This window comes from Somniosus microcephalus, chromosome 3, assembly GCF_052327205.1.
Source record: "Somniosus microcephalus isolate GS21.2 chromosome 3, FLI_Smic_1.0, whole genome shotgun sequence".
Classification (NCBI taxonomy): Eukaryota; Metazoa; Chordata; class Chondrichthyes; order Squaliformes; family Somniosidae; genus Somniosus; species Somniosus microcephalus.
Genome location: NC_140989.1, coordinates 161,110,473 through 161,136,899, shown reverse-complemented (window position 1 = coordinate 161,136,899; position 26,427 = coordinate 161,110,473). Strand labels below are relative to the sequence as shown.

The following is a 26,427-nucleotide window of genomic DNA, read 5'->3' as shown; positions in this document are numbered from 1 at the left end:
GCAGCAAGAAAGATTGAGAACAGCGTTGGTGCAATGATACAGCCTTGCTTGACCCCGGACTTTACTTGTATTGGGTCTGTGATGGATCCGTTAGTAAGGATCACGGCTTGCAGGTCATCGTGAAGCAGACGGAGGATGGTAATGAATTTTTGAGAACAGCCATATTTGAGAAGGACACTCCATAATCCCTCTTGGTTGACAGAGTTGAAGGCCTTTGTGAGGTCAAAAAAGGTCATGTACAGAGGTTGATGCTGCTCCATACATTTTTCTTGGATTTGTCGCACAGTGAAAATCATGTCCATCGTGCCTCTTAGTGGGCGGAAGCCGCATTGTGACTGGGAGGAGCTCTTCAGCCACTGGGAGGAGATGATTGAGGAGGATTCTTGCAATGACTTTCCCTGTGACAGACAACAGGGAGACCCCTCTATAATTACTGCAATCAAACTTGTTTCCTTTCTTGAAGATGGTTACGATTACAGCATCTCTGAAATCCCCTGGCATGCTCTCCTCCTTCCAGATAAGGTCAGGGATTCGCACCAAGAGTACTTCTCTGCCATGCTTTAGTACTTCGGCAGGGATTTCATCTACTCCGGAAGCCTTGTTGTTTTTCAGCTGTCGGATGGCCTTTTCAACCTCATGCCGGGCTGGGATTGTGCCGAGATAGTGGCGGGTAGCATGCTGTGGGATGGAGTCAAGGACACTCACGTCGAAGACGGAGTCTTGGTTCAGGAGATCTTCGAAGTGCTCCTTCCAGCAGGCACTAACTGCCTCTCTGTTCTTGATGAGCACCTCACCATTCTTAGCTCTCAGCAGGATATATCCTTGGGCCGTAGATAGTCTTGAATGCACTAAAGAATCTACGCACGTCATGGCTGTCAGCTAGTTGCTGGATCTCCTGCGCTCTTTCCAGCCACCATCTGTTCTTTAGGTCACAAGTTTTTTGTTGGACCTCGGCCTTCAGTTGTCTGTAAATCTGTCCTCTTTCCCTTGAGTTGTGATGATGTTTCCAATTCAAGAATGTCTTATATTTACGATTTATTAGCTCCTGGATCTCCTGGTCATTCTCATCAAACCAGTCTTGATGTTTTCTGGTAGAATAAACAAGAGTCTCTTCAGAGGTGCTAATTTTTTTTTTATTCGTTTATGGGATCTGGGCGTCGCTGGCAAGGTCAGCAGTTATTGCCCATCCCTAGTTGCCCTTCAGAAGGTGGTGGTGAGCTGCCTTCTTGAACCGCTGCAGTCCATGTGGTGAAGGTACTCCCACAGTGCTGTTAGGTAGGGAGTTCCAGGATTTTGACCCAGTGACGATGAAGGATCAGCGATATACTTCTAAATCAGGATGGTGTGTGACTTGGAGGGAAACTCGGAGGTGGTGGTGTTCCCATGCGCCTGTTGCCCTTGTCCTTCTAGGTGGAAGAGGTCACGGGTTTGGGAGGTGCTGCCGAAGAAGCCTTGGTGAGTTGCTGCAGTGCATCTTGTAGATGGTACACACTGCAGCCACAGTAAGCCGGTGGTGGAGGGAGGGAATGTTTAAGGTGGTGGATGGGGTGCCAATCAAGCGGGCTGCTTTGTCCTGGATGGTGTCGAGCTTCTTGAGTGTTGTTGGCGCTGCACTCATCCAGGCAAGTGGAGAGTATTCCATCACACTCCTTACTTGTGCCTTGTAGATGGTGGAAAGGCTTTGGGGAGTCAGGAGGTGGGACACTCGCCGCAGAATACCTAGCCTCTGACCTGCACTTGTTGCCACAGTATTTATGTGGCTGGTCCAGTTAAGTTTATGATTAATGGTGACCCCCAGGATGTTGATGGTGGGGGATTCGACGATGGTAATGCCATTGAATGTCAAGGGGAGGTGGTTAGACTCTCGCTTAAACATAGAAACATAGAAGATAGGAGCAGGAGTAGGCCATTCGGCCCCTCAAGCCTGCTCTGCCATTCAATGCGATCATGGCTGATCATCCAAATTCAGTACCCGGTCCCTGCTTTCTCCCCATACCCCTTGATCCCTTTAGCCTTGAGAAATATATCCAACTCCTTCTTGAATATATTTAATGAATTGGCCTCTACTGCCTACTGTGGTAGAGAATTCCACAGGTTCACCACTCTCTGGGTGAAGAAAGTCCTCCTCATTTCTGTCCTAAATGGCCTACCCCTTATCCTTAGACTGTGACCCCTGGTTCTGGACTCCCCGACCATTGGGAACATTCTTCCTGCATCTAGTCTGTCCAATCCTGTCAGAATTTTATAAGTTTCAATGAGATCCCCTCTCATTCTTCTAAACTCCAGCGAGTACAAGCCCAATCCACCCAATCTCTCCTCATATACCATTCCTGCCATCCCAGGTATCAGCCTGGTGAATCTTCGCTGAACTCCTTCCATGGCAAGAACATCCTTCCTCAGATAAGGCGACCAAAACTGCACACAATACTCAAGATGTGGTCTCACCAAGGCCCTGTACAACTGCAGCAAGACATCCTTATTCCTGTACTCAAGCTCTCTCGCTACGAAGGCCAACATACCATTTGCCTTCTTAACCGCCTGCTGCACCTGCATGTTGGATACTCATTGCCTGGCACTTCTGTGGCGCGAATGTTACCTGCCACTTATCAGCCCAAGCCTGAACGTCGTCCAGGTCTTGTTGCATGTGGGCATAGACTGCTTCATTATCTGAGGAGCTGTGTATGGCGCTGAACACTGTGCAGTCATCAGCGAACATCCCCATTTCTGATCTTATGTTGGAGGGAACGTCATTGATGAAGCAGCTGAAGATGGCTGGGCCTAGGACACTGCCCTGAGGAACTCCTGCAGCGATGTCCTGGGGCTGTGATGATTGACCTTCAACGACTGCAACCATCTTCCTTTGTGCTAGGTATGACTCCAGCCAGTGGAGCGTTTTCCCCCTGATTCCCATTGACTTCAGTTTTACTAGGGCTCCTTGATGCCAGACTTGGTCAAATGCTGCCTTGATGTCAAGGGCAGTCACTCTCGCCTCACCTCTGGAATTCAGCTCCTTTCTCCATGTTTGGACCAAGGCTGTAATGAGGTCGGGAGCCGAGTGGTCTTGGTGGAACCCAAACTGGGCATCAGTGAGCAAGTTATTGGTGAGTAAGTGCTACTTGATAGCACTATCGATGACACCTTCCATCACTTTGCTGATGATTGAGAGTAGATGGGGCGGTAATTGGCCGGGTTGGATTTGTCCTGCTTTTTGTGGACAGAACACACCTGGGCGGTTTTCCACATTGTCGGATAGATGCCAGTGTTGTAGCTGTACTGGATCAGCTTGGCTAGAGGCGCAGCTAGTTCTGGAGCACAAGTCTTCAGCACGATAGCCGGGATGTTGTCGGGGCCCATAGCCTTTGCTGTATCCAGTGCGCTCAACCGTTTCTTGATATCACGTGGAGTGAATCGAATTGGCTGAAGACTAGCTTCTGTGATGGTGGGGACCTCGGGAGTATGGTGGACTTAAGGGCAGACCAGGCATTATGGACACTACGGGCTAGATTTTCGTGGAGCCGTTAGGCGGAGTTTCAGGCGTGTGGGGGGGGGGGGGGAAATCCCGAATTTGGGGGTCCCGACACCATCCTGCCCAAAACCCCGCCCCACGTAAGTTTCAGGGGCGGCGGGTACCCGCCCCACACTGGGACCCGCCGAAACCAGGTGGGAAGGGATTACTGCCAATTAACTGCCTGTTAACAGGTATTAAACAGGCAGTTTTTAGCCTAATCCCTATTTTGAGGGGTTTCGTGTGGGATTCCCGACAGCTCCAAACCACGCCAGGTTAGAGCAGGCGGGCCGTCGGGTTGAAGGAGTTGGAGAGGTCGTGATGTCGGTGCTCAGGTGAGTGATGGGTGCACGAGTGCAAAGGTAAGTGTGTTTGGTGTGTCTAAAGTGTGTAAAGGACTTTTACATACCTGTACTTACCTTTACAGCCTTTCTTCCTGTAGCCGTCGGGAGCCCATCACTCACCCGAAACGTAAAGCTGAATGGCTGCGATCTGTCAAAAGTGACAGCCTTCAGCTTTGAGTGCTGGTGAGAGTTCTAACTGAGTCTGTGCAGAATGACTCATGGTAGAACTCAGACTGTCAGTGTTTCACAGCTTCAAACAGCAGTGAAACGCTGATATTTCCTCTGTCAAAAACTCTTGACAGATGAAATTGCAGTCTGTGACGTCACCTGTTGCCGGGTGGTCCTTAATTGGCCTGCTGAGCCTGCTGGGCGGGCTCAACAAGGTCAATCAAGGGAAAATCACGCGGATTGGCAGGACGTCGAAGTAGGCGGGTCAAAAACCCGAAAGGGGAAGTCCCGCCTTCTTCCCGACAGGTTCGGGAAATCTACCCCTACGTCTCTGGTTCATTGGGAGTCGTCAGGTTAGCTATGAGGTGTTGACTGAATAGGGCTTTCTTTGCAGGGACTTAGGGCTGGATTTTCCAAGCCCCGAGGAGGCTGTCTTGTTTTGCACACTTTGTACAAAAATAATAAATTGCAGGACAACGGAGTATTACAGTTTAACTCTTTTATTAAGCATTAGGTCTGTGATCTTATTCATAGCAGCACAGTGGGGAAAAGCCTGGCATTAGGACCCCTAGCCTGGGTCTTCAAAACAATAGCAGTCCTTACAGATGCCTGCAGGCCAATGACAACTCAGCATGTGATCACATGCGAATATAATAGGTATTCCTTACAGATGCCTGCGGGCCAATGATAATTCAATATGCAAATGTTACATCCCCTTTCTTTTAAAAGAAAAATGTTATGCATTACTTTTAAACCTTTCTTCTACATAATGTTCTCGGTAGCATAAACATATAAGTAAACTCAGCATTTAACTAGCACTGAAAACATCTCAACGTTTCAATAACGATGCACAGTCTTTTTTTTTAGGGCAGCGATCCGCCTACACCCTTTGACAGTTCACAAGTCAAGGATAACTCTAGGCTTGACCTCTCGTCCCGACCTTGTGTGGTATGGAACTGAGCATGCTCCTGAATCGGTCAACAATTCAGGTTCAGGTTTCGGTTCAGGTAAGTATGATGTGTTTTGTGTATTGCTCTGTTCATCACACTCTGTTGAACTGATCCTCTCGTCGGAATGACGGTGTTGTTCCTTGGTGTTCAGGAGGTGCCTGCGATTGCGGCAGCACACCTGTCCTTCTGGGGTGCGGATGTGTTACGATCGCTCAGTGTCAGCTGGCTGGATGACGACTGCTGGCTTCCAGTAGTCATGCTCCTGGATTCTGACGGATTCTCCATTGTGCAGCAGCGGCAGTAGTCTAGCTGACCTGTCATAGTATCTCTTTTGGTGTTGCTGTCTCTGTACACGTTTTGCATGCACTTGCTTGCAGCTGACGACCTCTGGCTGCAGCTGCTGGTTGGTGCTTGGAAGGATTGAGCGAAGTCTGCGGCTCATCAACAACTGTGCTGGTGACTTGAAGTTGTCAACCGGAGTGTTGCGGTACTCAAGGAGACTGATGTAGGAGTCTCTTTTGTCCGCTTTGGCTTTGTCCATGAGTGTTTTTGCAATCTGGACAGTTTTTTCAGCAAGGCCATTACTTTGAGGGTAATGTGGACTTGATGTGACATGTGTGAAATCCCATTCCTTGGCAAACGACTAACTCTTTTGATTTGTATTGGGAGCCTGGCAAAGGCTGCCTTTAGCTTGTGGATCACAGCTGCAGATGTGGTGCTGTGAAGCTTGTCCAGTTCAAAAAATCTGCTGTAGTAATCAACAGTCACTATGTAGTCCTCGTTGTTCCATGTGAACAGATCCGTTGCCGCGACCTGCCAGGGCCTGTCTGGGATACGGTGAGGTATCATGGGCTCTTTGACATTTGATGGGCGGCGTTCTAGACAAATGGAACATTTGCCGACAATGTCCTCAATGTGTTTGCACATTCCGGGCCAAAACATAATGTCACGTGCCCTTTGTTTGCATTTTTCCATGCCCATATGTCCAGCATGAATTTTTGTCAACATCTCTTCTCTGAGACTGGTAGGAATGATTTTCTCCCCTTTGAAGACGATTCCGTTGATTTGTGACAGTTCATCTCTGTGGTTCCAGAATTCAGATATGCTCTGAGGGCATTTCCTCCTTTCCTCAGGCCATCCTTCATGTATGACTTTGCTCAGCAGTGTGAGTTGTGCATTTTTCTCTGTTCCTGCTTGGATCTCCTTCAGTTTTGAGTCACTCACAGGTAAGCTGTTGTACACCATGTGTACCTGCACATCCATGCCTTCTCTGATGCTGCTGTCCTGGTAGCTAAGAGACTTTCTGGAGAGCGTGTCTGCGACAGGAATGTCTTTGCTTGGACGGTGAATGATTGTGAAGTCGTACTTCTGTAGCTGAAGGATCATTCTCTGTAACCTTGGTGGGGCTGCGGCTAGTGGTTTCCTCATGATCGATTCGAGGGGCTTGTGGTCGGATTCCACAATGACTTGTCGGCCATAGACGTACTGGTGGAAACGCTTACATCCAAACAGAATTGCATACAGCTCTTTCTCGATTTGAGCATGGTTGATTTCACTGTCTGAGAGAGATCTGGAAGCTTAGCCGATGGGCTTTCCTTCTTGCAGTAATACTGCGCCTAGTCCGTACTTTGACGCGTCCACTTGTAGTCTGAGCTCTTTGTTGGGGTTGAAGTAGGCAAGAACTGGTCCTGGTTCTCTGGTGATTAGGTCTTTCATTTTCTGAAATGCTGTGTCATGTTGTTTGTCCCACAGGAACTCATTGGATTGTTTGAGCAACTGACGCATGGGTGCGTTGATTTCGGAAAGGCTCGGGGCAAACTTGGCTAAGTAGCTAACCATGCCTAGTACTGTCTCTAGCTCTGCGTGGTTCTTCGGCAGCTCCATCTTCTTGATGGCGGCGATTTTCTCTGGATCCGGCTTAATGCCATCAGTTGAGAGGCGATGCCCGAAATAACTGATCTTGGTGGGTCCGATTATGCTTTTCTCGGGGTTGAGCCGGATACCTTTCTCCCGTGATCTTTGTAGCATCGCACGGAGGTTCCTGTCATGTTCCTCTCTATTCCTGCCATAGATGAGGATGTCATCTACGATTGCGACTACTCTGTCGAGGCCTTCATAGGTTTCGTCGATCTTCCGCTGGAATTCATCCTGAGCTGAGATAAGACCAAATGGTAAATGCAGAAATCGGTAGCGTCCAAATGGTGTGTTGAACGTTGTTAGCTTAGATGACTCTTCCGTGAGCTTGATAGTCCAGTATCCTGATCATGCGTCCATTACACTGAAGTAACGTGCTCCCACCAGCTTGGGTGTGATGTCATCTAGCGTTGTTAGAGGGTAGTGAGGGCGTTTGATAGCCTTGTTCAAATCTCTGGGGTCGAGACAGAATCTGAGCTTGCCTGTACGTGGTTTCTCAACCACTACTAACGCGTTGACCCACTCTGTCAGTTCTGTTTCCTGGACGATGATTTCTGTATTCTCCATGCTCTGCAGCTCCTCCTTCAGGTGACTACGTAGAGCAAGGGGTATCCTTCTCGGTGGGCAAACCACAGGGGTTGCTGCTGGGTCAAGGTGAATAGTGCATTCACCTGGGAATAGTCCGATTCCTTTGAAAACGTCAGCAAACTCCTCCATGACTGTCTGCTTCTCAACTGGTGCTGTCAATGATAGCACTAGCTTGACGAGGTCCATGTCTAAACATGCCTTTAGACCTAGCACTGGAGGTGCTCGAGTGTCAACAATGTAAAAGTCCAACATCATGTCGCTCTCTTTGTACTTGCATTTCATCACGCATGTGCCTTTTACAATGAGCTGCTCACCCCCATAGCTGGTCAGTCTACGTGAGGTGTGCTGTAGCTCACACTCATCCTTCAAGCTGTGATACTCACTCAGAGGAATTACATTAACCTGAGCTCCAGTGTCTAGTTTAAACCTAAGCTCTGTGCCCTGTTTTCCTATCTCAATATCTACAAAGGCTTGCTCAGTCTCTGAAATCTGTTTTTTCTGTGACACAGAATCAATAAACAGTTCCTCTGCATTTGGCTCTCTATCTGGCATTTGGCTGTCACTCACTGTGTGTACTGCTATACCAAAAGCAGTCCTGCAAACTTTAGCAAAGTGGTTCCGTTTACCACATTTAGCACATTGCCTTCCTTTGGCAGGGCAGTGCTCCTTTTCTCCATGCATCTTGTTTCCACAATATCCACAGTTTTTGAAGCGTTTTATGCCTGTGTCGCTCATTTTTAGAACTCTCTCTGTTCTTTCTGTTCTGAAACATGCTCTCTGGGCGGTGTTCTTTGGTGTGTATCTATTAACTGCGTGCACTGTCTGCTCACGCGAGCTGCTCGTGGCGCCGGTTATGGTTTTCTCGTGCAATCTAGCTATGTCCATAGCTTTGTCCAGCGTTAGCCTGGACCCAACATTCAAAAGTTTCTCTCTCACTTTAGCTGAATGTATTCCAAACACGATGCGGTCTCTGACCATCTCATCTTTATCTGCATATTCACAGTCTTTTACCAGCAATTTTAACTCAGTCACGAACTGTTCAAATGACTCACTAGCTCCTTGTACTTTCTCCTGAAACTTGTACCTAGCGAATATCGTATTTGTCTTGGGCATCACATATGATTCAAAACGGTCAAAATAACTTTCCAGTACCTTTGCTTCATCCACGGTGAGAGACCATGTGTTAAAAGTCTCTCCCTTTTTCTCCGATCCACAGGAGTAGGTAGCTGCATCTTTCTTCCTCCCCTTTGCTTTTCAGGGGACCCGAGAACATCAACTCCACATGTTGCTTGAACTTGCGCCATTCTCTATGTAAGTTCAAAGATTCCCAATCGATTCGAGGCAAGGGAGCTCCAATGATGTCCATTTGAAATCCCTGTCCTGACACCATGTCTTGTTTTGCACACTTTGTACAAAAATAATAAATAGCAGGACAACGGAGTATTACAGTTTAACTCTTTTATTAAGCATTAGGTCTGTGATCTTATTCATAGCAGCACAGTGGGGAAAAGCCTGGCATTAGGACCCCTAGCCTGGGTCTTCAAAACAATAGTAGTCCTTACAGATGCCTGCAGGCCAATGACAACTCAGCATGTGATCACATGTGAATATAATAGGTATTCCTTACAGATGCCTGCGGGCCAATGATAATTCAATATGCAAATGTTACAGAGGCGGGACTGCTGGTAAATTAGCAGAAAGTGGGGGCGGATGGCAAACCCGCCCCTATCGCGCCTCCGTGCCCTTTTGCCAGGAGGCGGGAAGATGTGCTGCTTCGGGTCCCGTCTCCTGGAGGCGGGAAAGGCATTTAATCCTTTTAACTGCCTGTTAACAGGTAGTTAACTGGCAGAAAAAAGGATTAGTGCCATTTTACCTTCACAGGTGAAGGCTTCCTGACCTCAGAGAACCCCGCCGGGTTGGAGGAGATGTGGAGGAGGTCTGCGGGGGTTGGAGGCACCTGGAAGTAAGATGCAGAGGTGAATGATGGGTGCAAGTGTGGAGTGGTAAGTATGTGAGGTGAGTGATAAGTTTTTTTAAATGTTCACTTACCTTGTTTTCTTCCTATAGCCTTTTGCCACGCTGGATAGGCAGACCCGACATCCTCCTTGTCGATTTCACAGACTGGCTGTTTGATCCTCTAAACCAACAGCCATGTGAAATCAACAAAATTGAAAGGTTTGATGAGTCCTGAACACAAGGTCTCATCAAACTACAGAGAATGTCAGTGGTTGACAGCTTCACAGAGCTGTCAAACGCCAACATTTCTTCTTTCAAGAGGTCTTGACAGATAGCACATCTGACGTTGACGTGATCTGTCAGTGACTTCCTCCCTAATTGGCCTGCTGAGCCCACAGGGCTCAATCAGGAGAAAATCCCTCTGGTTGGTCAGACGAGGATGGAGGTGGGACATTGACACGACAAGCAGCGGCCCCGCCTCCAACTCGTCTCCATTCACAAAATCCAGCCCTTTGAGTCCTTCAGCATTAATTTTTCTGCGGCAGCGTTTTTGTTGCTAGGTTGAGGCTAGGTTGATGGAAATAACGGAACGGATTAGGCAGTGGTCAGTCCAGCAGTCATCAGCTCCTGTCATCGCGTGGGTGATGAGGACATCCTTGCGGTCCCTCGCTCGGACGATGACGTAGTCCAACAGATGCCAATGCCTGGAGCGAGGGTGTTGCCATGAGGCCTTGTACTTATCTCTCTGACGAAACAAGGTGTTGGTTATGACAAGACCATGTTCGGAACATTTCGTCAGGAGAAGGATTCCGTTGGAGTTAGTTTTCCCTACTCCTTCCCTGCCAATCACACCTCTCCAGAGGTTTATGTCCCTTCCAACTCTGGTATTAAAATCGCCAAGGATAATCAGCTTGTCACCCGCTGGATCTCGGGACAGGGATTGTTCAAGGCTGGAGTAGAATTCCTCTTTGGCCTCGTCCGAAGCTTCCAGGGTTGGGGCGTACACACTGACAACCGTAGCGTACTGGTTCTGGGTTAGAGTGAGCCGAAGGGTCATGAGGCGTTCGTTTATCCCACAAGGGGAATCTCTAAGACACCAAACTAGCTCATTTTTGATGGCAAAGCCAACCCCATGGAGACGCCGTTCCTCTTCTGCTTTGCCTTTCCAGAAGAAAGTGTAACTGCCACCTTGTTCCTTGAGCTGGCCTTCTCCTGCCCGCTGTGTCTCACTCAGGGCAGCGATGTCGATGTTGAAGTGTCTGAGTTCCCGGGCTATGATAGGGGTGCGATGTTCAGGTCTGTCGTTGTTGGGGTTATCCATGAGGGTCCTGACGTTCCGGGTCCCAAACTTCATTTTAAAGGAGTGGAAGATGCCTGTGTGTGAATTCTTTTAACGTGGGGTGGCCATTGCACACCAGCCACTACACGAACTTGACAGAGCAAGGTCTTGGTCCAATGGAAAGGAAACCAGGTTATGCTGCAAATGTACAAGATGTCACTGTGATGGAAATGAGACAAGGCTACATTCCCTCCTTAGTTTTAAAGGCCAGACAAACGAATGAAGCTGCAGGAAGTGTGAAAAGTGACCATTACAAAAGCACAGGTGAAATTATTATCTGCATGCACTTAGCAACTGTTCCCATAACAAATTCTATAATACAAACTGCCTACGGAAACTTGTCTGGTTTTTCTGTGGAAGTAACTCTTGTTTCAAGAAAAACACTTTCCAATGCCCCTTATCAATCGGTGGACAAAAGGCAACATATATCTGAGCCACACAGAGCAGGAGAGTCACAGGTTTGACTCCCGATCTGCACTGACGTAGCAAACCTGCGCCTCTGTGGCATTAGGGCTGTTAATTGGCATCAGTCAGTGCCCTGCCCAGTGAGCCGGGGGGCCTGCTCCTGGTCACCAGTCAGCAACCCCTGCTGGAAAGTGAGTTTGCGCTTGAGTATTTTGTTTGAGGACAGGATCAGTGTCTGCTGTGATAACTCTATAGTCAAATACCTTGTCGACATTCACCCTCTAAACTCACACCTGAAGAATGACCAGTTTAGGTGACATAATTGAGCCGTTCCTGAGCAGAGGCCTGTGTCTTCTGGGGCAAGAAGGGGATAAACAGAAACACAAAAAGGTTATTTTTTGTGCTCTGACTTCATCTGTCTGAACCAATGGATGCAAGTTTGGCTCAGTGGCAGCCCTCTCCCCTCTGAGTCAGAAGGTTGGGGGTTCGAGCCCCACTCCAGACACTTGAGCACAAGATCTAGGCTGACGCTCCTGTGCAGTGCTGAGGGAGTGCTGCACTGTCTGAGGTGTTGTCTTTCAGATGAGACATTAAACTGAGGCCCCGCCTGTCCTCTTCAGTGAGCATAAAAATCCCAAGGTGTTATTCGAAGAAGAGCAGCGGAGTTCTCCCTGGTGTCTTGGCCAATAGTTAGCCCTCAAATAACAACACTAAAACAGATGATTTGGTCATTATCACACTGCTGTTTGTGGGAGCTTGCTGTGCACAAATTGGCTGCTGCATTTCCCAACATTTCAACAGTGACTCCACTTCAAAAGTACTTAATTGGCTATAAAGCACTTTAGGACATCCTGAGGTTGTGAAGGACGCTATATAAATGCAAGTTCTTCCATTCTTTGCTCCCAAAACCACACAGCTTGAATTTTTGACAATAGAGCAACATTTTAGGTGTACGCTTCATTGAAAAGTTCTCCTTTTACCTGTTCCAGTGTTTACGGACGGTTTCGAGCCGATGTAGCTCTCTGCTCACTCTGGTAGTACTGGACAGCCAGTGCTCGCCCAGTTGGGCTATCTGAACCTCCAGGTCTGCACAGCTGATGGACGTCAGCAGCCTCTTCCCATCCTCCAGCACTTTGTACAACTGCGGCTGATGCTCGGTCAAGCTGCCTTTCAACCGCTGAAATGGACAGACACCAGAACATGCACTTGTTAAATCTTATATTCAGCAGAGGAGTCATTCTCCTTCTTTAAACATAGGCACTATATACTGAGCATTTCAGGTAAAGAGTTCCGCTGTACAGCACCCCATTCTTTTTGGGCATTCAAAACTGGGGGCCATAAATATTAATTGGTCACCTGAAACATAGCCACTACAAGTATCTAAGTTTATCATAGAATCATACGACACAGAAGGAGGCCATTCAGCCCATCGTGCCTGTGCCGGCTCCTTGAAAGAACTATCCAATTAGTCCCACTACCCCCCTGCTCTTTCCCCATAGCCCTGCAAATTTTTCCTTTTCAAGTATTTATCCAATCCCTTTAAAAGGATACACTTGAATCTACCTTCCTGCCAGTGGAAACAGTTTCTCACTATCTACTCTGTCGAAACCCCTCTTACTTTTAAGTGCCCTGTGATTCATTATGAACTATTGCACTGAAAATATGTGGCACAATTTAGATCATCTGTGTTTGTAAACAGTGCAACAGTTCTTTTAAAAAAATTATAATGAGAAATGTGAATGTGTTTACCTGCAAAAATCAGAAATGTTGATGCATACTTTCAGACTGGACACTAAAAAGGCCAGGAATTGTCACAAACAGGTTGTGATGTGCTTCAGGCAGTACACAGCAATATGGTGAGCTCATAGTGTTAGCAGGGAGGACTGTAATAGACTTCAGGAGCACACAGACAGGTTAGTGATTGGGCAGGCAGGTGGCAGGTGCAGTTTAATGTGGGTAAGTGTGAGGTAATCCATTTTGGGAGGATGCAGTCAAAGGAAAGACACTGAAGGGTATGAATGAACAGAGATACATAATTCCCTGGATGTGTGAGTGTAAGGCGACGTAGGCTGCAGTTGGAGTACTATGTGCAGTTTTGTGCGCCCCATTATGGAAAGGACATTAAAGCCATAGAGAGCTTACAGTGTTGATTCACCCAGATAATGCCAGGGATGAGTCTTGAGATATCAGGCCATTCAGGCATAAAGCACAGCACCTGATCTGTCCTAGGTCTTAAACACTAGTCCTCATCTAACCTCTTCTCCTTCTTACATTTGCACATGGGGCTTGATGATATTAGAATGAGGAAAAGACTCATTAAGGCCTGAGTTTAGGAGATTAAGGGATGATCTGATCAAGGTGTTTAAAATGATAAAAGGATTCAATAGGGTAGATAGAGAGGAACTATTTCCTCTAATGGGTGAATCAAGAACAAGGGGCATACTCTTAAAATTAGAGCTGGGTCATTTAGGAGTGAAATCAGAAAGCACTGTTTCACACAATGAGCAGTGGCAATCTGGAACTCTCTCCCTCAAAAGGCTACGGATGCTGGAGGTCAATTGGAGCTTTCAAGACCGAGGTCGATAGATTTTTATGAGGTAAGGGTATCAAGGGATATGGAGCAAAGGCAGGTAAATGAAGTTGAGGTGCAGATTAGCCATGATCTAATTGAATGGCAGCACAAGCCTGAGGGGCTGAATGGCCTCCTCCTATTCCTATGTTCCTAAGAAGTAGTAACTTAAGCACAAACCAACCTGATACAGGGTGATCCGTTCAGTGAGCCGCTCTTCAGATTCTTCTACCAGTCCAGCTCCGGGGATACTGCTCTCCACACCTTCCAGCTGCCTGTACAAAGCCTCATAATCCTTCGCCACATTGGTCCAGGTCTAAAGGGGAGGGACAATAGAATACTTCAGGCATCGCTGCTCCAACTGCTATTGAAAACTGAGAATTGTTAAAAAGTGTCACACTTTCAGGTTTTTACGCTGGATATTCTCTCTGGTTTAGTGCCCCTGGTCAGTCCCATAAGTGGACCCTGTGGCCCCTACAAACTGGAGTGCACCTTTTTTGGCCCAATATTCAGGTAAACAATAGCAAGACATAGGAATCAAAACAGACAATGCTTACTCTGTGCACTGACTACAGGAAAGCATCACATATCATGGTGTGATTCTCAACTCTTTCAAAAGCGAACTGAATATGCACTCAAAGTGAGACTCTGGCTCTAAACTAACAGACAATTTGCTAAATAAATCAGGTTTAAGAAGTGTATACAGTAAAACAATAGGGGAGAATCCCCTATTCACAGCACCCAGGGAATGTTCTGATCCCAAGCACAATGAAGAGGAAAAACATTCGGGTACCTGTTACCATCAGATCTCTGACCCCGCTAAGCCAAATATCAGCCCCCCCCCCCCCGCCAAGCCTAAATCTCCGACCCCAGCTACGCCTAGATCTCCGACCCCGCTACACACGTATGATACTTGCCATGGCCTTTTAACCCAATTAAGTACCTTAGACTTCCTAACTATTCACACCTTGCTAAGCCCACCACAGCCAGCCTGCCTGGTCTCTTAGCTCATGGCTGTTCCCTTGAGAAATATGCTCTGATGATCCTGCATTATTTCTCCCGTGCCATTTCTAACAATAAGTTAGTTAAAAATTCAGCGCAGAAAAAACGAATCCAGTTTTTTTTTTTTTTTTAACAGGGCGATTCATACAGTTCAGTTGATTCCAGAAGCTGGGCAAAAAAGCAGCATCGTGAAACGATAAATGTTACAAGTGAGTCTGATAAAGTCCCAAAGGGGTTATAGTCAGGTACCATAGCAGAGAGATTGATCACATCACACTGCAGGCTGCAATAGTCTCTCTGTAACTCTGGCGAGATTTCAATAGAAATAGAAGTATTCACTTAGCCCAGGACAATCAGTTAAATCAGCTTTGGGGCATTACTCTGTCATGTTGATGAGACATAATTCCACACAGGTGTTACATTATACAGTGCGATGGTCATAAACTGAGATTAGATGACCATTTACAACATAAAATTGTCCCTAATCCTGAAAGTATGGTTGGGGACCAATTTTGGATGACACATTGCAAAACTCGACAAACTGTTGCTGATTCTAACTGCGTGTCAAAGAGCTTACTTCCAAAATGCCCTCCAATTCCACGCCTCTCCTGTGAGCCTCCTTCAGTAAGGCCGAGGACTTGCTCATCAATTCCTCCTGGGAGCTGGTTTCTTTTTGATGGATGCAGGTGCTGACTTTTTTACAAAGTGTTTCTGTAAGGATCTTGTGAGACTCCAACCCTTGGAAAAATTCCTGCAAAAATTGTACAAACATCTGATAGACTTGGAAAGCACTCTACTTTAGTCACAGGGTAGTCTTCACTGTAATTACTGCACTGATTTCAAATCGCCAGCTGGAGAACGTTACAAGTTGCAATAATTCAGCACCTTTGACACGGCAGGTGCACCAAAGGGGAGGGAACAGACTGCAAGCAGTAACAGAGGAGGGGTGGCTGGGAGCACGGTTGAAAAGATTGGTTAAGAAGACAGGGAGAGAAGGAGCAAGGTGGAGAGGTTTAGGGAGGGAGAACTGGAGTAGGGCCAAGACGGCTAAAGACTCTGTCACCGGTGGTGGGTCAAAAGAGTGGGTTGTACGGCAGGCCAGAGTTGGAAGAATGAATACGTGGATCCACCTGACAGCCTGACTCGGACCCAGTCAGACTCTGTGGTTGTAATACAGACTAACTCTGGGGGTGGAGAGCACATCCAAGGGGACCTGGGTCCCGTTGAGATTACAGGACTGATTTTAGGAGGTGGTGTCGGCAATTTCGCAGCCCGTCATTTTCCGACCGGTCATCTCAAAGTTCGGGGAATCATGGGGAGCGCTTGCCTGAGCCTCCGATCCTCGTGCCTGTGGGGTATAGGCAACAGCTTGCGACCCTGCGCACCCGTGCTCACCTTGTGTTTATCCAGAAGGTTTTTGACGTCTTCCCTGGAGGTGACCAGGATCCTCTGGTCCAGGGTCATCTTCTCTTGGCCTGTGTCGGTCAGATCAGCCAGATCCTGCAGGGCTTGTTCATACTGGCCCCTCAGCGCCAGGCTCTGGTTTAAAGAGGTGCGCCTGGAGCCAATGATCATCGTCAGCTCTTCGTACATATCCTTTAAGCGGATGAAATGTTTTATTAAATGCACCAGGAACTGCTGCACTGACTGCACAAGATTCATTAAACCCATCAGTTCTATTACAATTGGATGTGACTGGAACAAACAATGCTGCAAGGGAGGCCCAATTTTATTCTTTGAATTTTCTCCCGGCTGGCCCTCTTCATTTATGCCCCTGCCTTTGCTTGGCAAATTCTTGAAAGAATTTGATTCTACTCCTTCCTTCCCCCACCTCTTCCCCTCCAGAAGGGATTGAAAACAAAAAAATGGCAGTATTGTAAGGATAGTCAGCGGCCCTTTACTGACTGCTGATGCCTGATATTCACCCCCTCCCCTCCCTCCATGACCCATGTAATGCTACTTGCCACGAGTGCCACCGAGATACTAAAAGGGACTGGCCTTGTGCTATCAGTTCATTCAGGCAGAGACGCACACAGTACACAAGAGCAGCGGGAGTGTAGCACTATTCAACCCATAATAGTGATATTAACATTCATAAAGAAGGCACTTTGGCCTAAAAATTCGGTTGCTTTGTGCCTCCCGTTAGCGCCCTCTTAGGGCGTTAATGAGGTGCAAAGCAACTAGCGCCTGGGCGCGGCACCGCCAACGCCTCCCATGAAATTCAACGGGAGGTTAGCGGCAGTGGTAACCGTTAGCGTCCCGTGGCGCTGCCGGCAATGACATCACCACCGTGCGCAGTGCACCGCTCGTGCAATGGCCACGATCTTCGGTAACGCTCCCTGACTTACCGCCGGACGCTATGTCCGATGGGGTCATGGGGGCCTACCTGCGGCCGGGGCGGCACAAATTAAAGGCGAGGTGCCGGGCAGCCATTTTTGTTGCTGGCCGCCTGCCAGCACCTGCCCCCAGTGCCGTCCCTGGCCTCCTCAACAGCCCCCCCGCGGAGTGACGGCTGCGCTCCGTGAGCCCAGCACTTCTCTTGAGTGCCGGGCTCTTTTGTCGGCACTCTGATCCCTGGTGGCCCAGCTGGGCCCCGGGTCGTGCTGCGCTAGGCCCCTCCCCTTTAATAACTTCCACTAGCACCCCGCCTCCCTCTTGGGCGCTACCGGTGAATTTCGGCCACAGGGGGAGCTAATTTTTTCGGGGCACTAAACGTAGCGGCCCAGCAAAGTTAGCGGCCCAAAGGGGGCCGACTCTATTTTTTCCCCTTTTAATCCCTGTTGGCAGTTTCCAAAGCCAAATGATAAATTAGCCACTATCCTATACACCACATTACATATACACCGCACATCTACCAACCAACACTCATACCACACACACCACACCAACCAACACATCACATCAACAACCAACACTCATACCACACACACACACCAACCAACACATCACATCAACAACCAACACTCATACCACACACACACACCAACCAACACATCACATCAACAACCAACACTCATACCACACACACACACCAACCAACACATCACATCAACAACCAACACTCATACCACACACACCACACCAACCAACACATCACATCAACAACCAACACTCATACCACACACACACCAACCAACACATCACATCTACAACCAACACTCATACCACACAAACCACACCAACCAACACATCACATCTACAACCAACACTCATACCACACACATCACACCAACACATTACATCTACAACCAACACTCATACCACACACACACCAACCAACACATTACATCTACAACCAACACTCATACCACACACACACCAACCAACACATTACATCTACAACCAACATTCATACCACACACACACCAACCAACACATTACATCTACAACCAACACTCATACCACACACACACCAACCAACACATTACATCTACAACCAACACTCATACCACACACACACACACCAACCAACACATTACATCTACAACCAACACTCATACCACACACACCACACCAACCAACACATTACATCTACCAACCAACACTCATACCACACACACCACACCAACCAACACATTACATCGACAACCAACACTCATACCACACACACCACACCAACCAACACATTACATCTACAACCAACACTCATACCACACACACCACACCAACCAACACATTACATCTACAACCAACACTCATACCACACACACCACACCAACCAACACATTACATCTACAACCAACATATATACATGTAAAACACACAAATGTAGATGCCAACACATATCAACACAAAGGTACATATACCAACACACACACAAACATATAACACAAATACATACACATACTCCTCCTGCATTATGATCTCTATATGGGACCAGTTTGAGGAGAAAACAGTAAAATGGGACTGTGTAAATCCAGCCCCTGACAGGGGCCTGAATTCAGCACAGGCCAGAATCTCCCCCCACCCCCGGACTAAAATATCTCTTTCTGTGATGAAAGGATGTTACAGTTCAATGGTCAAGCTGATCTTGGCAGTGACCTTTCCCCGAAAAATCTCGATAGTAATTGACTCCAGACCTGTACTTTAGAAAGATCCAGTAGGATAGTCTGATCTGGCTGCAGTTCCTCCCCTCGCTCTTTTAAGTGGCCAATCCGCACCTCAAATTCCCTCAGGTCATCTTCTGCCTGCAAAATGGCCTGCGAACAAAAATGACAGATCTTAATGCAGCCTACGGGCACACTTACAATAACACAACCATCTCAGGTTGGGAGGGAGGAGCAGAGAGGCCTTTTTACATACTTCACTTTCACACAAATAATGAGAGGAAACTGGTTCTATCTTTAATGATTGAACCTCTGTGTAACTTTGATTGACCTTATTGGGAATGTTTGATGATTAACCTTGATTGTTTGGGTAGATTATAAGTTAGGATGCTGTCTACTCATCCTACGTGTGTCTCCCTTAGGCAGTCCCTTGGAACCGAGGATGACTTGCTTCCACGTTAAAAATTAGTTCTCAGGTGGCTGATGAGTCCAATGCGGGACCTACAGTCTCTGTCACAGGTGGGGCAGATGGTGGTTGAAGGGGCAGGTGGGTGGGGTGTTTGGGTTGACGTGCGCTCCTTCCGCTGATTGCGCTTGGCTTCTGCTTGCTCCCGGCAAAGAGACTCGAGGTGTTCGGCGCCTTCCCGGCTGCTTCTCCTCCACTTTGTGCAGTCTTGGGCCAGGGATTCCCAGGTGTCAGTGGGGATGTTGCACTTTTTCAAGGAGGCTTTGAGGGTGTCCTTGAAGCATTTCCTCTGCCCACCTGGGGCTCTCTTGCCGTATCGGAGCTCCGAGTAGAGCGCTTGTTTTGGGAGTCTCGTATCGGGCATGTGAACGATGTGACCCGTCCATTGGAGCTGATCGAGCGTGGTCAAAGCTTCGATGCTGGGGATGTTGGCCTGAGCGAGAACACTGATGTTGGTGCGCCTATCCTGCCAATGGATTTGCAGCATCTTGCGGAGGCAGCGTTGGTGGTACCTCTCCAGTGCTTTGAGGTGCCTGCTGTACATGGTCCATGTCTCTGAGGTATACAGGAGGGCGGGTATCACTACTTCTCTGTAGACCATGAGCTTGGTGCCGGGTTTGAGGTCCTGGTCTTCAAACACTCTCTTCCTCAAGCGACCGAAGGCTGCACTGGCACACTGAAGGCGGTGTTGGACTTTGTCATCGACATCTGCCCTTATCGACAGTAGGCTCCCAAGGTATGGAAAGTGGTCCATGTTGTCCAAGGCCTTCTCGTGGATTTTGATAATCGGGGGGGCAGTACTGTGTGGCAGGGACAGGTTGGTAGAGGACCTTTGTCTTACGGATGTTTAGTGTAAGGCCTATGCTCTCGTACGCTTTGGTGAAGGTGTTGACGATGGCTTGGTGTTCGACCTCCGAGTGTGCGCAGACGCAAGCGTCGTCTGCATGCTGTCATTCGATGACAGAGGATGGGACGACCTTGGATCTGGACTGGAGATGATGGAGGTTGAACAGTTTCCCGTTTGTTCTGTACATTATCTCCACTCCAGTGGGGAGTTTACTGAGGGTGAGATGGAGCATTGCAGCCAGGAAGATGAAGTCCAACTCCGTCTTCAGTGTGCCAGTGTAGCCTTCGGTCGTCTGAGGAAGAGAGTGTTTGAAGACCAGGACCTCAAACCCAGCACCAAGCTCATGGTCTACAGAGTAATAGTGATACCCGCCCTCCTGTATGCCTCAGAGACATGGACCATGTACAGCAGGCACCTCAAAGCACATCCCACGTTGCTACACTCTGGAATGCACTGCATGAAAGGGTGGTGGAAGCAGATTCAATAGAAACTTTTAAAAGGGAATTGGATAAATACTTTAAAAGAAAAATGTACAAGGCTATGGGGAAAGACAGGGGAGTGGGACTAATTGAAGAGCTCTTTCGAAGTGCAGGAACCGGCACGATGTTCCAAATGGCCTCCTCCTGTGCTCTAAGGTTCTATGATTCCATACTCCTGCCAAAATATCAGGTTAGGCTTTTCTACCCAATCAGTACTTTTGGAAAAAGAGGATTTGAAAGTCATTCATTTGTTCTTAGAACCTGAGCACTTGAACATTGAACCTGACAATGTCGCATGCCCATTCAATGCAATGACAAACACTATTAGTCTAAAAATGCACAAAGATTTCAACCCCAGGGCAGCAGGCAATGTTTATGGTGGTTTTACAATATAAATACCATATAGTGTCAGACAAAGTCAGATGAAAGGATTTGAGAGGGTAAATAGTGAAAGGCTGTTTCTCATTGGTTGGTGAATTCGTACTAAGGGAGTCGCAGATCGAGGATTATCACTGGAAGAATGAAGGGGGAAAGCGAGGAGAAATGTTTTCACAGAGGATTATTAGAACAGGGCTGTGAGGCAGAGACTGTAACAACATTTAAAAGGGAACTGGATATTTGAAAAGGAAGAATATAAATGGAAATGGGATTAGAGTAGATGGCTCCAGTCGAAGAGCTAGCATCAAAACAGGCATGATGGGCCAAATGGTCTCCTTCTGTGCTGTAGTGTCAGAAATTCACAAATTCTTTAAGGAGACAACAGCAAACATCTTTAAAAGTTGCTTTCCTTCCCTCCACTATCCATTTTGTAATTCCATTTCACCTCTTACAACTGGAGAAGATTGAAGCAGCAGCTTCACCCGAACACGATACAGAGCACTACAGTAATTACTTTTACCTGCAGTTGCTCTGTGACAGTGTGCTCCAAAGCCTCGGCCAATTTTTGTAGAACGATGTATTTACTGTCTGCCAGGGAGGTGATCAGCAGCTTCAACTCAGTCTGCAAGCAAAGAACAGCAATGAGATTTTGAAAGGGTCAAGCCTACACTTCCACATGAGTTTTGATTACGTGACATACAGCAACGACACACGTCAAGTACTGTAGTACAGGTATATCATCAAACTGATCTACAAACTCAACCATCAGTACCCTCCAGGCACTGAGGGGTCTCACGCCCACACATCTCCTTGGTGCATTGCAAATGTTCCACACCGCCAGCCCAATCACCAATTCAGAATCCTGAACTCCAGGGGTGCTCAGGCTTTGTGTCTTTGCAATCTGCATAGGTGTGCACTATATAGAGTCTCTGGGCCACACATGGTTCACATCCATGTTGACAAGTGTCAGGTCTGGCTCAGTTGGCAGCACTCTCGCCTCTGAGTCAGAAGGTCGTGAGTTCACGCACCACTCCAGAGGCTTGAGCACAAAATCTAGGTTGACACTTCAGTGTAGAACTGAGGGATGTGCCGTCTTTCAGATGAGATGTTATACTGAGGCCCCATCTGCCCTCTCAGGTGGATGTGAAAGATCCCATTGCACTATTTGAAGAAGAGCAGGGGAGTTCTCCCCAGTGTCATAGCCAATATTTATTCCTCAACCAACATCACTAAAACAGATTATCTGCTCATTTATTTCATTGCTGCTTGTGATTGCTTGCTATGTGCAAATTGGCTACTGTGTTTCCTACATTACAACAGTGACTACGCTTCAAAAATATTTCAATGGCAGTAAAGCACTTTGGGATGTCCTGAGGTTGTGAAAGGTGCGATATAAATGTAAGTTCTTCTTTTCTTTCTATGTTCCCACTAAGCTGCGTATATTCCAGGTTGGTGATACTAAGAGATCTTGCTCTGAGTTATGATTTATGCACCAATTAGACAGCAGCACTAAGAACAGCCCTTTCCAAACCTTCAGGTGCACAAAATTCAAACAGGACAAACGAGTAAATGGGAATCATAAATGTCAACAGGACTGAGTCGCCTGAACTAAAAGGGTTGGATCGTCAAGGTTTGGGGGTCAAATACGGCCTACAGTTTGGACACTCCACTCCATTGTATGTATTAGCCAGCCAAGGACAAAGGAAGTGAATGAGTGCTGCTTTGTATAGCAAGGAGTATCTCTCTGATCAGTGTGTAGGTAGCATCTCCAGGCAAACCACCTCCATGGCAGTCCTAACCCATACCACTTCTTTTCCACTTTCTCATGAAGGAAATCTTATAGCAGTTACTGGGACTCCCCTAAGCCCTTTGACTGTGCTGTTAGTTCCCTTCCCTTAATCTTTCCCACATGCTGCTCACTGCCCCTCCTCTCCCCCTTGTAAAATGCTCAATCACTCTTCCACGCGAGGGGTACTCTATAAAGGTCATCGCTGTTCTACACAAACAACGCCCTTCAACTTCCAACTGCCGTTACCGGACCTTGATGTAATTAGCCACACGGTAATGAACGACAACTCCTCCAGCCATTCCCACAGTGTCCAGCATTGGCCTGACCTTTGGCCTTTGTTGTTCCATTTACCTTTTGGCCTCAGCACAGTGCAAATAATGCAGGTTGGTTATAGCACATCAGATCGTCTAACCTAAGTGGTAGAGAGCCACCACCAGTTTTATGATACATTTCAGTATTTAGGCCCACGTTGAAGCACTGACAAACTGTTTCTGTTAGTGTCCTCCTGTAACCTGCATGTTTAATGCCTGCCGGTAAGTACAATTACAGCACACAATTTAAATCAATTAAAAGGACCTGTATAGAATTCAAATAGTATATATTTATAATATGTTAAAAGTCTTACATCTACATACACTTCCTCTCAACCTTTTTATCATTATAAAATCCTATGTCCTCATTTACAATGGGAACTGCCCATGTAAACTGATCACACTGTAATGACTCCCTCCCACCAGTGGTGGCACAATAGTGCCTCAGTTTTACATATTCTAGCTGTACTGCAGAGAAACTTCTCTGCTCCAATCAACTCCACTTCTTAAATTGCACAAAATTGCCTTACGTTTTGCTATTTAACTATCAACGATAATATCAAATTAAAGTGTTATCTAAAAATAAGTACGTGAGTTTTAAGCAGTACAGGTAACTTGCAGTGAGCACACTGAGCAGATACGCACTTACAGGTGTAATGCAACGTGCTTTTGAAATTCAGGAATGGAGAAGTACATTCGCTGGGACACTACAAGCCATGAGCACTACAACCAGACTCCACTATAATCCTCCAGTGTAGTTAAGTAAAACCAAAATACTCCCAAGTACAGAGCACCACTTACTTGGTACTCCATCAGCTGCTGCAGTCGGTCTTTGATCTGCTCACACTGCTGCTTCACCGTTAACCCCAGCGCACGCAGTCTTTCCTGGAGGCAGCTCAGGGTTTCCTCAATAACGTCCTGGTTCTTCTTGGTCTCGGGCAAAATATGGAAGAAGACACTCTTTTTCTCGTTTACTTCTTCAATCACGTCCTCAATATCTTTTGCGAGACCCTAAGTAACAAAACAAAAGCAGCTGCCGTCAAATGATTAACTCTCCCTGCACTGTACACCAGAGAGGCTGGGTGATCTATTCCCAGACACGAGATTGCCTCAAGTTGACCTGACTGACTGAGAGGAAGTCCTCGATCTTCACTCCTCACCTCTCCCTAACACCTGGGCTAAGGGATCCAGCAGTCTAGATGTAAACACAGGTCCTGTCCCTCCAGTATACCAATAGACCCTTAATAACACACTGTGTGGTGGAATCTATATTCCAAGTGAATGTCTTTAAATATTCGTGACCCCGACAATTTCTTACCTCTTCATGATTCAAGTGTGCTTCAACTTTTTCTGGGAGGAAATTTGCACTGGCAAATAAGTGATCTTCAACGCCATCCAGCCAGTGGGAGGCAGCTGACGTGGCATCATACAACTTCTGCTCCAGGGGGAGGCTTTGTTCCTCAGCATCTTTACCCTTCACAGAGATGGAAAGTGATTTTGACTGACTTTTTGCTTCAATCAAAAATCCTTCTTAATAAAAATGAGAAAGGAAGCTCAAACTGTACCTGAGCGGAAACATCTCCAAAAGCTTGGCTCAAGCCAGCCAACAGGGATTTGACTGTCTGTACAGACTTGTCCAATGTCTGAGCTTCCCCTTTAAATAAAGCCATACCACTCGATACACCACTGGACAGACCATAAACCTGCTAACGGTACGGAGAAAGGAAAAAGGCATTAACTACTACCATTTTCAAAAATGGTTGTTAGGCACAGGTTGCGTTCGTACAAAGGCCACACAATGTTGCAGTCTATTAGTGAATACAATTAACAGCTAGGCCAGTGTGTTATTTATTTATTGGCACATCCCTACCCTAAATATCCTACAGATAGGCCATTTCAATAGCTGCCATTGCTGCCCCTCTGGTACAAGATAAGGTCAAATGCACCAATCCTAAGCTCCCACCAGGTAGCCATAGTCACAGAGCCCGAGGGTTGGAGCTAGGGTTTGAACATGCCAGTCAGTGGCACTCTCGCCTCCGCGTCAGATAGTCATGGGTTAAAGCCCCACTCTAGAGACTTGAGCCCCATTATCTCAGCTGACACTCCCAGTGCAGTACTGAGGGAGTGCTGCACTGTCGGAGGTGCCGGCTTTCAGATGAGACGTTAATCCAAGGCTTCGTCTGCTCTCTCAGATGAACATAAAAAATATTATGGCACTATTCGAAGAAGAGCAGGAGAGTTCTCCCCGGTGTCCTAACCAATATTTATCCCTCAACCAACATCACTAAAACAGATTATCTGTCATTATCACATTGCTGTTTGTGGGACCTTGCTGTGTGTAAATTAGCTGTCGCATTTCCTACAGTGACTATACTTCAAAAATTGGCTGTAATGCGCTTTGGGACGTCCTGGAGTTGTGAAAGGTGCTATATAAATGCAAGTTCATTCATTTGAAAGTCGACACACTGCGGGATGGGGGCTGCATGCTCCAGCAGTTACCTGTTGCTCCTGATTTTGCTCCAGTGTATTTTTGAACATCTTCTGCTTGGTGCTGATCTCCTTCTGGAGATTCTGCCACTTCAGTCTCAGTTGCTGCAACGCGAATGCCTTCTCCCCTTCGAAGCCAAGCTCCTGCGATAAAGATTCAGGCTGGGCAGTCTCGCTGACAAAGCAACAAAAAAAATCCCAAACAATCAGTAATGCCATCTCCCCAATCACAGACAGACGGCGAAGTCGTCTGAGCAGAAAAATACCTGGTCAGTGTCTATACTTGCCCATCTACTCCCCTGTGATTGCAAAGGTGTCAACTCTTCGCTGGGATACAGTTCCATGTGCACCAGGTACCTTCCCCCAAGCAGCCGATATGTGATCTTGGTCAAGTGAGCGTCAGCAGATTATTTGGCCACAATGGGCATTGCCATTGAGCCTAATTGATTGAGAGTGGCACGCCCACATTTAGCGGGGGGCGGAGCGGGGGTGGGGGTGAGATAACCCTCAGGGACAAGAACCCAGGACTTAGTTTACTGTTCATAACCCAGGGGCACGGAGGCCAATTGGAGCATGCTTACTGCTGCCCCAGCCGAGATCAGGTAACTCATCTCAGACTCGTTCTGGACAGTATGGCTCAGAAACTCACCGGATAGACTTAGTCAGTCCGCAGGTCAGGCAGCATCGAGGAGAGAGAAACAGAGTTAACGTTTTGGGTAGAGGACCCTTTCGTCAGAACTGGAAAAGGTTAAAGAAGAAAGATTTTTAAGCAGGGGCAGGGAGGAGGGGAGGAAAGAACAAAGGGCAGGTCTGTGACAGGCTGGAAGGCAGGAGAGATTGACTGACAAAAGGGATGATGGTGCAAGGCATAAAGAGAGGTAATG

General features: G+C 47.3%; 1 protein-coding gene across 12 annotated transcripts in view; it reads right to left on the bottom strand.

The window, feature by feature from the left end:
* Positions 1-26,427, bottom strand: part of syne1b (spectrin repeat containing, nuclear envelope 1b) — an 834,787-nt gene that overhangs the window by 218,211 nt on the left and 590,149 nt on the right. For 9 of the 12 annotated variants that reach the window (XM_085981815.1, XM_085981811.1, XM_085981814.1 and 6 more), the window contains 10 exons: positions 25,556-25,718; positions 24,622-24,762; positions 24,375-24,530; positions 23,858-24,067; positions 21,477-21,578; positions 18,820-18,939; positions 16,136-16,336; positions 15,318-15,491; positions 13,923-14,054; positions 12,150-12,346 (listed from right to left, as the gene is read on the bottom strand). In XM_085981815.1, coding sequence (XP_085837941.1) covers positions 12,150-12,346; positions 13,923-14,054; positions 15,318-15,491; positions 16,136-16,336; positions 18,820-18,939; positions 21,477-21,578; positions 23,858-24,067; positions 24,375-24,530; positions 24,622-24,762; positions 25,556-25,718 — 1,596 coding nt within the window. The remainder of the gene's footprint in view (positions 1-12,149; positions 12,347-13,922; positions 14,055-15,317; positions 15,492-16,135; positions 16,337-18,819; positions 18,940-21,476; positions 21,579-23,857; positions 24,068-24,374; positions 24,531-24,621; positions 24,763-25,555; positions 25,719-26,427) is intronic. The other 3 variants (XM_085981808.1, XM_085981820.1, XM_085981819.1) reach the window with 1 other exon arrangement.